This window comes from Stegostoma tigrinum, chromosome 3 (assembly GCF_030684315.1).
Source record: "Stegostoma tigrinum isolate sSteTig4 chromosome 3, sSteTig4.hap1, whole genome shotgun sequence".
In the NCBI taxonomy this organism is placed as follows: Eukaryota; Metazoa; Chordata; class Chondrichthyes; order Orectolobiformes; family Stegostomatidae; genus Stegostoma; species Stegostoma tigrinum.
Window position 1 is genome coordinate 40,480,630 of NC_081356.1, and position 16,230 is coordinate 40,496,859.

Below are 16,230 nucleotides of genomic sequence, written 5' to 3' on the forward strand. Positions count from 1 at the left end.
CCACTCCCATGATCACTGTAACCTTGCCTTACTTGACTTACCTTTTCTATCTCCTGGTGTATCTTATGCCGCACACTCTCTAACTGCTGTTTGGAGGCCTGTACATGCCTCCCATTATGTTGTTTTAACCTTTTTGCGGTTCCTCACCTGTACCCACACAGATTCTACATCATCTGACCACCTTGCTGTCCACCTGCCTGTCTTTTCAATAGGATGTGTATCCATAGAATCCTACAGAATGGAAGCAGGCCATTCGTCCACCTAGCTACCAGTTCTGATCATCTTGCAGCCAAGTCTCTGATGCCACCACACCATAGCTGCTAATTTCAATTCTTGTCAAAAGCTTATTTCACTTATTGTATGCATTCAAATACAACATCTTCAGTCCTGTATTTATGGTCCCTTTATCCGATGTGCTTGAAGTTAGATTCCTAACCCTTTCCAAACAGTCCTTTTCTCAATTATGGAAACTTTAATAACCGCTCCTGAGTTCTCCTTTCTTTCTTTCTTCAATTTTTTTCATACTTTTCCATGCAGTTGTATTTGTGCTTTTTGCTAGAATTTTGATTCTAGTTTGGTTCAGGTGGAGACTGTCCCAATGGTACAGATCCTTCCTGTTCCAGTACTGATGCCAGTACCTATGAATTGGAACCTGTCTTTCCCGCACCACTTCCCTTATTCTTGCATCAGGTAGTAATTCAGAGATTATAACCCTTCATGACTTGCTCTCCAATTTAGTTCCTAGTTCCTGCTAATCCCCAAACAGGCAAGGATGGGAAAGAGGACCCCTATGCTGTTTGTCCTGACATGGACTACAGCACTGGACCCTACCCCTACCCCTCCCTCTCCAGTATCCTTTAAAGCAATCAGAGATGTCCATCACCCTGGCATTGGGCAGGCAACATACCATTTAGGACTCTTACAAGGATGCTGTCCCCCTAATTATAGAATCCACTACAACTGCCACTTGTCTTTTTGCTCCCCCTCCTTAATGGCCTCCTGTACCATGGCGCCATCATCTTGTGGCTGATTTTTCCCTATAACCCTGTTCCTCACCCACACAGGGAGCAAGTACCTCCCACTTTTTGGACAAGGTCAAGAACTGAGGCTTCTCTGTTCCTGGATACAAGATCACTGTACCTGCCTCACTTGCAGTCACACCCTGCTGTCCTTGATCACTGACCAAATTTGAGGAACTTACTATACCAGGTGTAATGACCACCTGAAATAAAGAACCCTTGTTAATGGAGGTAGTGCCTGAATCTCAGGAAGAAATTCTTTTTGGGATATGGATGACTGGCATTTTTGTTCATTTTGTGTTTATTCCAGTGTTCATGTTACAGAATTTGTTGTACTATTTCACGCTTTTGGTAAGAACGTTTAACATTGGGAGAAACAAAGTAATATGATAAACTTAGTTTTGAGACTGACCCCACTTGGGTGTTTGTTTTTTTTTTGTTGATGATCTACTTCCTTTTATGATTACGTCGCATGCTTGAATAGAGGAACTATTATTAAAGAGCTTAGGCTATTTCCCTGACCAGACAGTATAGGGGAACAACACAATTTGCCCCATATAAGACCGCTTAGAAGTCAATTTTCTCACCCCAATCACAGAATCCAACAACTTTTCAAACTTTGCCTCTACTACTGTTCCTGGAATGCTTTTCCTTTGAGAAATCTTTTTGTCTATTCCTGTTCAGTAAACTTGTTTCCTGTTATGTGAAACCCTTAGTGATGTCCTGAGAACTTATTAGATGCTATAACAGTGCAAAGTTTGCATTTCTTAAGTGCACCTGGATGCGTTATGCTAAGTTGAGGTCTGGGTTTGCAGTTACTTTCATAACAATAAAAAAAATTACATTTATATGACACCTTTCATGTCTTCAAGGCAATTTTGCATCCAATTAAATGCTTTTGAAGTTTAATTGTGAGAAAACATGGTCTTTTGCATACAACAGTGAAATAAATGGGTGGCCATCTGTTCTGGTATTTGTTGATAGTTAAATGTTGGTCAGGACACTTGAGAAATGTCTTATTTTGGTTATCATTTTGAGATTATTTAAGCTCAGAGAGTTGATAGGTTCGCAGCACTGACAGTGTAGTGCTGTCAGTACTGTGATGAATCCAGCCTGGATTGTATGCATATTTCTCTGGAGTGTTTGTAAACCAGTATCACATTAGTGTAGGTCATAGAGTGATAAAGCACAGAAAATGAAAACTAGTGCTAATGTGCTCATTGATTTTGAGATTTGTGTGTGGTTGTCTACTTTGCATCCACTAATATTTTCTATTTTTCATTTGAGTGCCTTGCTTAAACCTCTTGCTTGTTCTCTTCCATAACTCTGTAAGATCTCCTTAAATCCAGCTTGTGTAGGATATGGGTGGTGCTGTCAGTGCTCGTATTTTTTTAGCCCACTCCTAGTCGTCCTTGAAATGATAGACTGTCAAAGCCATTTAAAGGGCAAATAGGAATAAACAACAACTATGTGGGTCTGCAATGCATGTAGGTCAGACTAGGTCAGGATGAACATTTCCTTCTCTTAAAGACGTTGATGAAGCAGGTGGCTTTCTAAAGCAATCAGCAAAGGTTACATGATTGCCATTGGACTAGCTTTTAATTTCACTATCTGCTGAAGTGGAATATGAACCCATATCCCTAGAATATTAGCCTGGGCTTCTCAATTAGTAGTCCCAACAATTTTCTTTTCCTACATCTCTGTGGAGCTCCTTTGGGCACTACTGTCCATTTAAGGATAATGTAAAAATGCAAGTTGTGGTGTGGTTCAATTCTACTCCCAGTATATCCAACTGTATTCCAGATAATATTACTACTTCGGTGGGCATCTCAGATCTTCATCGATGTATCAGTTAGGCTATCAAATTGAGTAACTTTTATCTCATTTTAACTGCTTGACGTGTTTATTCTTTGCAATATAATTATTGGAGTACTAACTTGTGAACATAGAGGCACTGCAGGACGAAAATCTGAATAATCTTTATTTTTCCACCTCCCTTGAATGCACAAAGGATGCATATCTATTAAGATCAAAAGTAAAGTCATAGGCATGCAGCAGGGAAACAGACCCTTCAGTCCAACTTGCCTGCACCTACCATACCTCCCATTTTGACCTAGCAATTGACACTCCGGGGAAAGTAGACCCAGCCTATTCAGCCTCTCTCCATAGCTGAGACTCCCTAACCCGGTGATATCCTTGTAAATCTTTTCTGAACCCTCTCAAGTTTCATAATATCACTGTTACAGCAGGGAGACTAGAATTGATTGTGGTATTCCTAAAGTGCCCTAACCAATGTCCTGTACAGCTGCAACGTGACCTCCCAACTCCTCGGATGGAGAGCTATTTGTTAAATGTGTACAAGAAAATTTTCTGATTTTAGTATGTGGATGTACCTACTAGAGAAGGTGCAAAATTTGATCTACTCTTAGAAAATAAGGCAAGGCAGGTGACAGAAATGTCAGAGGGGGAGCACTTCGGTGCCAGTGACCATAATTCTATTAGACTCAAACCAGTGATGGAAAAGAATAGACCAGATCTAAAAGTTAAAGTTCTAAATTGGAGGAAGGCCAATTTTGACAGTATTAGGCAAGAACTTTCAAAGGTTTATGGGGGAGGGGTGTGTTGGATATTCACAGGTAAAAGGATGGCTGGTAGGTGGAAAATGAGATAGTGTCTAGACACTATGTTCCTCCCAGGGTGAAAGGCAAGGCTCATAGGTGTAGGCGATGCTGGATGACTACAGAAATTCAGATTTTGGTCAAGAGAAATGAGGAAGTGTACATAAAGTATAAACAGCGGGGATCAAATGAGTCCCGAGGAAAGTATAAAGGCAGTAGGAGTATATTTAAGGGGGAAAATCAGGAGTGCAAAAAGGGAACATGAGATAGCTTTGGCAAATTCATTAGCCTCCTTGATTTTATTGTATATTCACACTAACGTCTTATGATATGTACACTAGAACGTAGATCCCTCTGTGCCTTGGAATTCCACAGTCATTCTCCATTTAATGAAAACTCTGCTTCATAATTCTTCCTGGCAAATTGAACAAACGAATTTTCCCACGTTATACTCCAGCTGACAATTTCAAGTCACTGGGCAAAATGTGGGCAAATAGATTATAATGTGAGAAAATATGAAATTGATTTTTGCAAGGGAGAACAAAAGAACAGTTATTTAAGTGGAGAAAAACTGCAGAAAGCAACAACAGAAAGAGACTTGGAGGTACTTGTGCTTAGAAAGCTAGCATACAGGTGAGGTGCTAATCAGGAAGACTGATGGAACATTTGCTCTTTGGAGAAGGTTGAAGAATGAGTAAGGAAGCCTTTCTAAAACTCTAGAAAGTGCTAATCAGACTATATTTGGACTACGGTAGGTAGTTTTTCATTTGGAGGCAGTTCATCTTTAGGATGATCCCTGATATGGAGAGATTGTCTTACAGGCAGGCTGATCACTTTGCGACTCTATTCACTGAGTTTAGAATGTAAAGTGATCTCATTGAAACGTTTCGGATTCTTAAGGTACTTGACAGTGTAAATGTTGAATGGTGTTTCTCCTCACACAGGAGAGGCTAGAATCAGCAGACATAGCCTTAGAATGAAGGGATGCCAATTTTAATCCTGTGATAAAGAGACATTTATTCTTCGGCTGGAGACTTCTTACTCCTTGCCACAGAGAACTTGTAGGGTTTGAGTCGTTGTATTTAAGGCTAAGGTGGATTCTTGATCAGTAGGGGCATCAAACGTTACAGAGAAAAGGCAGAAAAGTGGAAATGAGGAATGTCAGATCACCTATAATCCGATTGAATGGTGGAGCAAGCTCAAAAGCTGAATGGCCTACTCCTGTTACTATTTCTCATGATCTTATGTGCATTCATTTTTTTGAAATAGCCTTTGAGGTAGTACCTTAGTTAAGGTACGATCACCCTTTCATAAAATTGTGCTGATTCTTCCCAATTGCCTTGTGTTTGTCTAAGTGGCTGTCTATGACCGCTTGAATAATCAATTCTAATACCTTTTCACAACATACTTTTGGACAGCTGAATCTCTCTTATTTTTGTATTTTCTGCTTCCTTTCCTCCCCGATTTGGGTTTTTTTAAAATTTACTTTCCGGTCTGAATTGAAACTTTCTTGAATTTAGGGAATTTCAGAAAATTAAGAGCAATGCATCCCCTACCACACTAGCTACCTCAAGATCTAGGGTAAAGTCCTTGAGGACCTAAAGAATTGTCGGATCCATTGCTTAAGTTTGCTTAGTACTACTTGTGATTTCACCAAGATATATTCTCCCTTTCACCTAATTAACAGCTATTATGATAATGTCTTTGCATCCTCTATGATGTAGATTGAATGAATATTTTCTTTCATCACTTTACCTTTAGAGAACCAACACTTTACATTGTTCCTTTCCAAATACTTGTGGGGACCTGTTACCTTGATAGCTCGTGTCCTCTCATCATTTCTTCCTCCTTTATTATCCTTTTAGTTGTTCTCTGCCATTCTGTATACTCTAACCAATCACCTAACATGCTACCTGCCACTACGCAGTTTTATCCCTTTTCCTTACTTTTTAATGCTTTTCACAACTATTTTAGCTAATTATGAATGGTGGGCCCTCCCTTTTAGAATGTTTTCAATAGTACAAATACATTTATTCTGAATACTCTGAAATATTTCCATAAATATCTGGCACTGCATCTTATCACCTAGTCTAGAATACTAGTTCACTTCTTGCTCCGCTTTCATGCGCACATGGTTGTCCCTATTTATATTTAAAATATTAGACTTTGCAGGGCTTCTCCCTTTTGAACTGGATGTAGAAATTGATCATATAGCTGATACAGCTGCCTAGGATTGCCTTTACTCTATGGTCCTGATTAATCCTGTTATAGCACATTGTACCAAATCTAATATAACTTGCTCTTTGACTGTGCTGCTCTCAGAAGCTATCTCAAAAATATTCTGTGTACTCCTTGTCCAAATCATTAATACCAATTTGATTTTTGCCAGTTTATTTGTGGATTAAAATAACCTTTTCTCTTTGATATACTGCACAGTTCCCAATTCTGTCACTTGTTGCGGATTGCATACTCTTTGCAGAAACCGTTCATGTTAACCCATATGGCTTCCGAGCATGTCAGAACAACAATTCTCAAAAAATTGCGCAGTCTAATTTTCAAACAAATATGCACTATGGATCACTGTCAGTTTGTATTCTCTGTTCAAGCATTATTTGATGTCTTGCAGGCTGGTTCACAGCTGTGATGCTGATTTTAATCTTCAGTATGCAATGAAATTAAAGGATTTCAAGCAGGATGATTAGTATCAAAGTTAACACTGGACTAGTTTTAATACAGCAGGGATGGAGAGTGTATACCTGATTGGATGGACTAATGAGTACTTTTTAGAACGGCATGTTCAATCACTGTCTTCTGATTTAAGTAATGCTATATAGCTGTAATGTGAAGTTGACATGCTAATAAACAAAGCCAAAACATAACAGTAGTTGTGGCAGTTCAGAATCCTTAGTTTATTGCAGAATAAACAAATTCAATACCATTTTGACTGAACTGTTTTTTGTTTCCTTTTGCTAGCCCAGTGTTTTAATTGTTAGCTACAAGGAATCTGCAAAGGCGGCTTCACAGTTTGGATCGTACGAAAAGACAGAATGGAAGCCTGACAGCAGCATGTTCGCAGTTGCGGTAAGATATGAGACTGAAGCTAGTCCTTAGCAATATTATATGTTAGCAGGGAGACTTTATGAAGAACCTTTAAGATGTTTTTGGCATTAAATATTTTGCATAAGTGCTTGGTGTTGCTTTTGTTATTGAACTAATTTACCAACTTAAAGTACTTCTATCAAGGTTTTCCACAACGTCAGTTTTTCAAACTGCAGCTCCTTTTTGACCAAAAATTTTAGAATGAGAAAAGAGGAAAATGAGGATCAAAATACAGTCTTCCGAAACCTTATAAGTCATCCAACAAATAAAATAACACTGGTTCCTGTTAAATAGAGATGCTGCCAAGTTTGGCAATGAATGTATATTGGTTGCACGAGTGAACCAACTTAATTGCTGAATAAAGATTAACACTGTAAGAGGTTCTTCAAATGGGAGAATAGAACAAAGGCTTCCATTTATACTATATCTAATAGTTTAAAATTTTCAATGAACCTGCATGCAATGAGTTGATTTAATATTGTATTCACTGTTATGTTGGCATACGTATCTACTAGGTTTTACATGAGATGTGCTTTGTGCAACGGAATAGATGGATTTGGTTCAGGTCAGTATTGGTTGGAGGAGAGATGACAGGGCATATCATGTTTCATCTTCATGTTTACATAGAGCTTTGCTTTCACAAAGGATGGGGACTTATGGCAAAGCAGTATTGTATTAGTGCTGTGCTGGATTATGTCCTATGATCAATTTTGGGTGGTTTACTGATGTATTCCTGAAGATAGTGATATTGAATGCGTAGAGTACTATAACATGATGCTCAGTAATGGGTTATTACATTACATTTACTTACACTTTGTAAATGTTATTGATTTAAATATCAGTAGAAATTTCTCATTACTGATGCTGTTGGACTTGCTCAGTGAAGGAAGAAAGAATTAAGTGTTTCAGGTGATTGTCTTTTTGATGGAACCTAAAGCATTTACTCTATTAAGGAGGGGTAAAAAAGAGAAGAGGTGGGAAAAAGAGAGGATGTTATGGTTAGGGATTGGAGTGGTGAAAGGCATGAGTAAGTTTGAAATGGCAGTGGTAGAATAGAGAAGCTGACCCCTTTTGCATGTTTTGTGTCTTTTACCTACATGCACCCCTGCCACCACCACTGCCATGCCATGAGCTGTGTTTCTCAGGATGATCAGTGTGTCAAGGTGATTACCACTGGCCCTAATATTAATATCTGTCATCATGACGCTGATCTAGAGTCATTCTGATTAGTGGGAACGTCCGTAGAGCCCACTATGGTAGAATGATAGCCAAGGCACTGTACGTGCATCACTTGTGCACACGCTAATGGTCCTGAGTTGGCTGGGCGATCATCTACCCATTCTGGTAAATTGCCACTCACAGTTAAAGGTTGGAAATCCTAGATGTTTTTGAAAATTTATGCCTTTGTCTACCACTATTTGACCATGACCATTTTTCATTCTGTTGTTGCTGCAGATGGCAATGTTAGTTGTCTTTTTCTGAACTTTTTCTTTTGCAATTTCATGCTGAAACTCAGTTTGGTTTGCTTTTCGTAGAGAAGTGATTTCGGGTCAAGAAAACAAACTACTGATGAGTCAGACCACGTCATTAGATAATTCCCCTTTGACTTTTCTCACTTCCCTTTTAGATACTGCTTTGATTTTTGCAGTCCAATCAAAATTTAAGAATTTGTTGCTTGATTAAAATGAAAAGCTCATAATTTTCTTGTGACTTTGTAATTCTGGAATGTAAAATCTTCCTCAATGACGCATGTTTCTTAGTTCCAATGTTTGTTCCTTCTGTGGAGCATTTCTTGTGGGCTTAAAGGAAGTTTTAGATTCTGCCATTTTGATTGTTGTAACACAGGTGCATCAACTCTTGTTCATAATTGAGTCAGCATTCTGCTGAGATTATTGTAAATATTGAAGGTTTTGCTTTTGAGAGACTTTTTTGGTGCTAGTCATTTAATCAAATTAGTGATCTTATAGATGTTATGTAAAATCATGAGGGGCATGGATAAGATGAATAGTCAAGGTCCTTTCCCCAGGTTCGGGGAGACTAAAACTAGAGGGCATAGGCTTAAGGTGAGAGGGGAAAGATTTCCAGCGGAAGCTGGTACAATTACACCATTTAAAAGACGCCTGGATGAGTATGTGGATATCAAGGGTTTAAAGGGATATGGGCCAAATACTGGCCAATGGGACTAAATTAATTTAGAGTATCTGATAGGCACGGATGAGTTGGACTGAAGGGTCTGTTTCTGTGCTGTCTCTGACTCAACGATTTTACATGACTTGATTAATTTTTCAAACTGCATTGTTAATAAAGTGATATGAATTCAATATTTATTTAAATTTGAAATTTTTTGGATTCAACTTTTTGCAACTCCTGGCTTTATATTTGAGATCCTTTTCAATGTTCACAGTTGCGTACAAAACTAATAACTCTGATATCTTGCGTCTAGTATTATTGTATTTCGTCAATTTTAGCATAACATTGTTCCTTAGAATTGTGATGCTTTTGTTTTGACGATCCCAAAGTACATGCTTCCTGTTGATAAGCTAGTCAAGTTTTCAATGTGGTGCCCAAGAGCAATGCATCGCATTATTGCTTTTGCTTGCTTTAAAAAAAACTGTTAATAAAGCAGTAAATAGAGCAGTAATGGATGCAGATTTGTTTTTAGTTAGCTAGTTGGCTGGACCACATTGCTATTTTAATAATGAGTCTGGAAAACTGGAATTTTGGATTTTCCTCTTGTTCAACCTACTCTATCGCACCCCCCCCCCCCAAAAAAAAATTTTGTTATCCTTTTGCTGTTGCTATGCATTACTGTAGGAAGACTAAATTTGCTGGCCAGGCCCGTAAACCATAGAATGAAAGTTAATTCTGCCTTTGTCCTATTCCTTTCTTTCTGGAAATGGAGATTTGTTTTTGGGAGAAAACAACAAATGATAAGAGATCACAGTGGGCCAGGCAGCTTCCATGGAGAGAGAGCAAGCTAGTTTCGAGTCTAGATGATTGGCCAGAGCTGATTTGAAGTCAGTTTTGTTTTGAGAGTATGGGTACCATCAGTCTGTCGTGCTTCACTTAAAGCAATCCTCTGGAGTTTAAATCCGCAAAGATTCTTCGGTTGCAAAGAGCAATTGCCACACTTTCTTGTGTCCATTTATCTTGCAGTTCCTGTTCTGGGGCAAATAAACAATGTAGCATCATTGAAAAAATGGCAGTGTTATTACCACCGTTTGGTGCTGTGGTTACTATCTTTCACAAGCTAGTTGTGGCAGAGCAGTGGGAAATGGAGCAGCAGGTCAGCATGAGAGGGGAGGGTGGGTGTCAATAGGATGAACAGGTCAAGATTAGTGAGCAAGGCGGAACTTCAAAAAGTGTAGTGATGATGACAGGAGAGGGAAATAATGAAAAGAAGCTGAAGGACAGGATAACACGTACAGCCAAATGCATGGAATGTAATGAACAAATTAAATGAGCTACAAGCACAGATTCAAACTGGAAACTGATATATTAGTCATTACAGAGACATAGTTGCAGGATGGCCAAGACTGAGAATTAAATGTACCTGGTTATAGAGTTTATGAGAGAAATAATGAAAACAGCAAAAGTGTGGTAGCATTACTGATTTAGAAACAATCGCTGCTGTGGTGAAGGAGGATGTAGTGTGGGAAAACACCCGTTGGAAACTTTATTAGTGGAACTTTGATAAAGCTGTTACTTTAGGAGGTTATTTTGCCTTACAACCTCTCTTCAAATAAAAGTACAGAGGCATCAGACTGGCCTCCTGAAGATGACTTGAATAAGCAGCTTGGGAGGATTTTCTTTTTTTTTAAACAGCCTGCGCTGTCAGATCCAGATTTATGGGTTTTGTTTTTTTTCCCCAGTAATATCGGAAGGTATTTATTTTTTCTGTCGGTCTGACACGTACTAGGTATAGGAACACAACAGTGCACAGTCACCATTTGCTGGTGCCCACTTGATCACAAAAGCAGAGCCAAAAGGAAAGCAAGGAAAAAAAAGTCCATAACTCAGAGTTCCAAGTCCCATCTCCACAAAGGTGCAGGCGTTGTTCCAATTGCTAGGCTGCTGTTGCTGCCTCACTGGCCTGCTCTCTTCGCCAGCTGCTGCTGCTGACTTCCCAGCCAGCTAGCTTCAGTGAATGTCCCTTAATTGCTTTTCGCTTTGAATCTTCTCTTGATTTTTGTTTTCTTTCTGTTTTTGAAGAACTGCATTTGAGAATCTGTATCTGAATTTGCCTTTTTGCCAAGGGATATGTTTATGGGATGCTACTATATTTGGGCAGTCAATTAATAATTGTTACTGTGTCTATTATTCTGTTAAGTTTTCAATATCATTATTTTTAATTGTTTTTTCGTTGTATATGAACTACAGTATTTAAATTGTACTTTGCTTAACATCAAGTAGTTTAATCAATCGCATTGCATCTGAGACACTTTATATTTACCTTTTAAAATAAGAAAAAGGGCTTAGCTACCTACTTAATGTTTTGAGGGAATCTGGTCTGATCCATAATAAGCTGAGGACGTAAAACAGAGATAGTGGTCTCATAGGCCATCAGGTAATAGCTCAGAAGTGTTGTATAAATGCTGAAGTTTGGCAGCAATTTAGCAAAGGCAGTGTAGTTTTAATCTCAACATGAATGGAGACAGAGAGACAAGCACCTGTCGTAAAGGTTGTGAATTTCTAGGGTGTGTCTGGTAGTTTCCTGGCAGTATGTCTTGGATGTGACATGGGTAGAATCAGTGATAATAAAGTGTGAGGCTGGATGAACACAGCAGGCCCAGCAGCACCTCAGGAGCACAAAAGCTGACGTTTCGGGCCTAGACCCTTCATCAGAGAGGGGGATGGGGTGGGGGTTCTGGAATAAATAGGGAGAGAGGGGAAGGCGGACCGAAGATGGAGGGAAAAGAAGATAGGTGGAGAGGAAAGTGTAGGTGGGAGGTAGCGAGGGGATAGGTCAGTCCAGGGAAGACGGACAGGTCAAGGAGGTGGGATGAGGTTAGTAGGTAGGAGTTGGAGGTGCAGCTTGGGGTGGGAGGAAGGGATGGGTGAGAGGAAGAACAGGTTAGGGAGGCAGAGACGGGTTGGACTGGTTTTGGGATGCAGTGGGTAGAGGGGAAGAGCTGGGCTGGTTGTGTGGTGCAGTGGGGGGAGGGGACGAACTGGGCTGGTTTTGGGATGCGGTGGGGGAAGGGGAGATTTTGAAGCTGGTGAAGTCCACATTGATGCCATTGGGCTGCAGGGTTCCCAAGCGGAATATGAGTTGCTGTTCCTGCAACCTTCGGGTGGCATCATTGTGGCACTGCAGGAGGCCCATGATGGACATGTCATCTAAAGAATGGGAGGGGGAGTGGAAAGGGTTTGCGACTGGGAGGTGCAGTTGTTTATTGCGAACCGAGCGGAGGTGTTCTGCAAAGCGTTCGCCAAGACTCCGCTTGGTTTCCCCAATGTAGAGGAAGCCACACCGGGCACAATGGATGCAGTATACCACATTGGCAGAAGTGCAGGTGAACCTCTGCTTAATATGGAAAGTCATCTTGGGGCCTGGGATAGGGGTGAGGGAGGAGGTGTGGGGGCAAGTGTAGCATTTCCTGTGGTTGCAGGGGAAGGTGCCGGGTGTGGTGGGGTTGGAGGGCAGTGTGGAGCCGGGACCTGACCCTCCCTCCACTGACCCCTTCTCCCGCTTCCAACACAAGTCCTCCTCCTGGACACCACCCCCAGGCCTCCTACCTTCCCTCGACCTCTTCATTTCAAACTGCCGTCGAGACATTAACCGCCTCAACCTCTCCACCCCTCTCACCCACTCCAACCTCTCCCCTGCAGAACGGGCAGCCCTCCGCTCCCTCCACTCCAACCCCAACCTCACCATCAAACCCGCAGACAAGGGCGGCGCAGTGGTAGTATGGCGCTCTGACCTCTACATCGCCGAGGCCAAACGCCAACTCTCCAACACCACCACCTACCGCCCCCTCGATCATGACCCCACACCCGAGCACCAAACCATCATCTCCAACACCATTCATGACCTCATCACCTCAGGGGACTTCCCACCCACAGCCTCCAAACTCATTGTTCCCCAACCCCGCACGGCCCGTTTCTATCTCGTTCCCAAAATCCACAAACCTGCCTGCCCTGGTCGACCCATTGTCTCAGCCTGCTCCTGCCCCACCGAACTCATCTACACCTATCTGGACTCCATTTTCTCCCCTTTGGTCCAGGAACTCCGTACCTACGTCCGTGACACCACCCACGCCCTCCACCTCCTCCAGGACTTCCAATTTCCCAGCCCCCAACACCTCTCTTTCACCATGGACGTCCAGTCCCTATACACTTGTATTCCGCACGCAAATTGCCTCAAGGCCCTCCGCTTCTTCCTGTCCCGCAGGCCCGACCAGTCCCCCTCCACCGACACCCTCATCCGCCTAGCCGAACTCGTCCTCACCCTCAACAACTTCTCTTTCGATTCCTCCCACTTCCTACAGACTAAGAGGGTGGCCATGGGCACCCGCATGCGCCTCAGCTATGCCTGCCTCTTTGTAGGTTATGTGGAACAGTCCCTACAAAGGCCCCAAACCCCACCTCTTCCTCCGTTACATTGATGACTGTATCGGCGCCGCCTCTTGCTCCCCAGAGGAGCTCGAACAGTTCATCCACTTCACCAACACCGTCCACCCCAACCTTCAGTTCACCTGGGCCATCTCCAGCACATCCCTCACCTTCCTGGATCTCTCAGTCTCCATCTCAGGCAACCAGGTTGTAATTGATGTCTATTTCAAGCCCACTGACTCCCACAGCTACCTAGAATACACCACCTCCCACCCACCCTCCTGCAAAAATTCCATCCCCTATTCCCAATTCTTCCGCCTCCGCCGCATCTGTTCCCACGATGAGGCATTCCACTCCCGCACATCCCAGATGTCCAAGTTCTTCAAAGACCGCAACCTTCCCCCCCCCCACAGTGGTTGAGAACGCCCTTGACCGCGTCTCCTGCATTTCCCGCAACACATCCCTCACACCCCGCCTCCGCCACAACCACCCAAAGAGGATACCCCTCGTTCTCACACACCACCCACCAACCTCCGGATACAACGCATCATCCTCCAACACTTCCGCCATCTACAATCCAACCCCACCACCCAAGACATTTTTCCATCCCCACCCTTGTCTGCTTTCCGGACAGACCACTCTCTCCGTGACACCCTTGTTCGCTCCACACTGCCCTCCAACCCCACCACACCCGGCACGTTCCCCTGCAACCGCAGGAAATGCTACACCTGCCCCCACACATCCTCCCTCACCCCTATCCCAGGCCCCAAGATGACTTTCCACATCTGCCAATGTGGTATACTGCATCCATTGTACCCAGTGTGGTTTCCTCTATATTGGGGAAACCAAGCGGAGGCTTGGGGACCGCTTTGCAGAACATCTCCGCTCGGTTCGCAATAAACAACTGCACCTCCCAGTCGCAAACCATTTACACGCCCCCTCCCATTCTTTAGATGACACGTCCATCATGGGCCTCCTGCAGTGCCCCAATGATGCCGCTCGAAGGTTGCAGAAACAGCAACTCATATTCCGCTTGGGAACCCTGCAGCCCAATGGCGTCAATGTGGACTTCACCAGCTTCAAAATCTCCCCTTCCCCCACCGCATCCCAAAACCAGCCCAGTTCGTCCCCTCCCCCCACTGCACCACACAACCAGCCCAGCTCTTCCCCTCTACCCACTGCATCCCAAAACCAGTCCAACCTGTCTCTGCCTCCCTAACCTGTTCTTCCTCTCACCCATCCCTTCCTCCCACCCCAAGCTGCACCTCCATCTCCTACTTACTAACCTCATCCCACCTCCTTGACCTGTCCGTCTTCCCTGGACTGACCTATCCCCTCCCTACCTCCCCACCTATACTCTCCTCTCCACCTATCTTCTTTTCCCTCCATCTTCGGTCCGCCTCCCCCTCTCTCCCTATTTATTCCAGAACCCCCACCCCATCCCCCTCTCTGAAGGGTCTAGGCCCGAAACGTCAGCTTTTGTGCTCCTGAGATGCTGCTTGGCCTGTTGTGTTCATCCAGCCTCACATTTTATTATCTCTGATTCTCCAGCATTTGCAGTTCCCATTATCACTGGGTAGAATCAGTATTGTGCACAGCATTGATCAAAGGCATGATTTAGTTATAGAGTACAAGTTATTTGTGAGCATTTATCGAGTAATAACCAAACATGATTTAAGTTTCATGTAACATTTTGTAAAAGATAAGCAAAGATCGAATACTAGAATTTTGGATTTAAGGCAGACTTTAGTGGCCTCACGTAAAGACCGTGCACAGCATACTGCAAAGTTCTGCCAGCAGGTAGAACAACTGAGGAACAGTTGAGGGGAACATTTTTCTATTCAGAAGCTGTTGAACGAAAAGTTCCATCCCTCAAAAAAAATGCTGTGGCCATCTAAGCAAGTAAGGGACAGCATAAAGTTAAAAGGAAGGCCTAATGCCAAGATCCCGCAGAATGCAATAAATGCGAAGACCAACAAAATGGCTTATAAGAACAGCTAGAAAGAATTGAAAGGAAACTTGCAAGTGATGTGAAAGACCTTAAGAGGCTTTCTAATTATAATGTGGTTAGTTGAGATTACTCGTGGCCTGCTGAAAGTTGAGTGTGGATATATAACCAATGACCATGTGGTAATGGATAACATACTGAATAATTATTTTGCTTCAGTATTCACAACAGAAAAGGAGGATAGCTTGTCACAAGGCCCTAACTTACAAAGGATCAGGGATATAAAATTGGCTTATGTAAATCATCAATAATGGGTAATTTAACAGAACTTGCTGGGTTGGAAATATGCTCATGTCATTCCGCTCTTTAAGGAGTGTGATTGAGGGGAAACCAAGGAATTACAGACCAGTTAGCCTAACATTTGAAGTGGGGAAAGTGTGGGAGTTTATAATGAAAGATAGGGTTACGGGTCACCTCAAAATTTCAGTTCATCAGGGAGAGTCAGCATGGATTTATGAATGGTAGATCATGCCTGACAAACCTTTAGAGGTTGTTGGAGAGGTGACGGACAGTGGTAAATCGATGAACCACAACCTCAAATGCACCTGGACCATCACTGATACCCCTTCATGGACCTCTCCGTCTATATCACTGTTAATTTTTTTTTTCAAGCTCACTGACTCCCATAGCTCCCAGGACTACATCTCCTCTCATCCACCCTCCTGCAATCATGCAGTCCTTTACTGCCAATTCCTGTGCCTCTGCCGCATCCACTCACAGATATCCAGATGCCCATTCTATTTCAAGGACCTCAATGTTCCCTCTCATGTGATCAAATATGCCCTCAACTGCATCGCTTGCATTTCCTGCACTTCTGCCCCCAGATACCCCTCCCCCAATAAAAATAAAGACAAAATCCCCTGTTCCTCATGTACCACCCCGCTAACCTTCACGTCCAGTGTATCATTCTCCACCGCCACCTCCATCTACA

General features: G+C 42.7%; 1 protein-coding gene across 1 annotated transcript in view; it reads left to right on the plus strand.

The window, feature by feature from the left end:
- The window catches only part of ric1 (RIC1 homolog, RAB6A GEF complex partner 1), a 162,658-nt gene that overhangs the window by 24,222 nt on the left and 122,206 nt on the right, over positions 1–16,230 (plus strand). Inside the window, exon 2 of the mRNA XM_048528358.2 lies at positions 6,611–6,718. Coding sequence (XP_048384315.1) covers positions 6,611–6,718 — 108 coding nt within the window. The remainder of the gene's footprint in view (positions 1–6,610; positions 6,719–16,230) is intronic.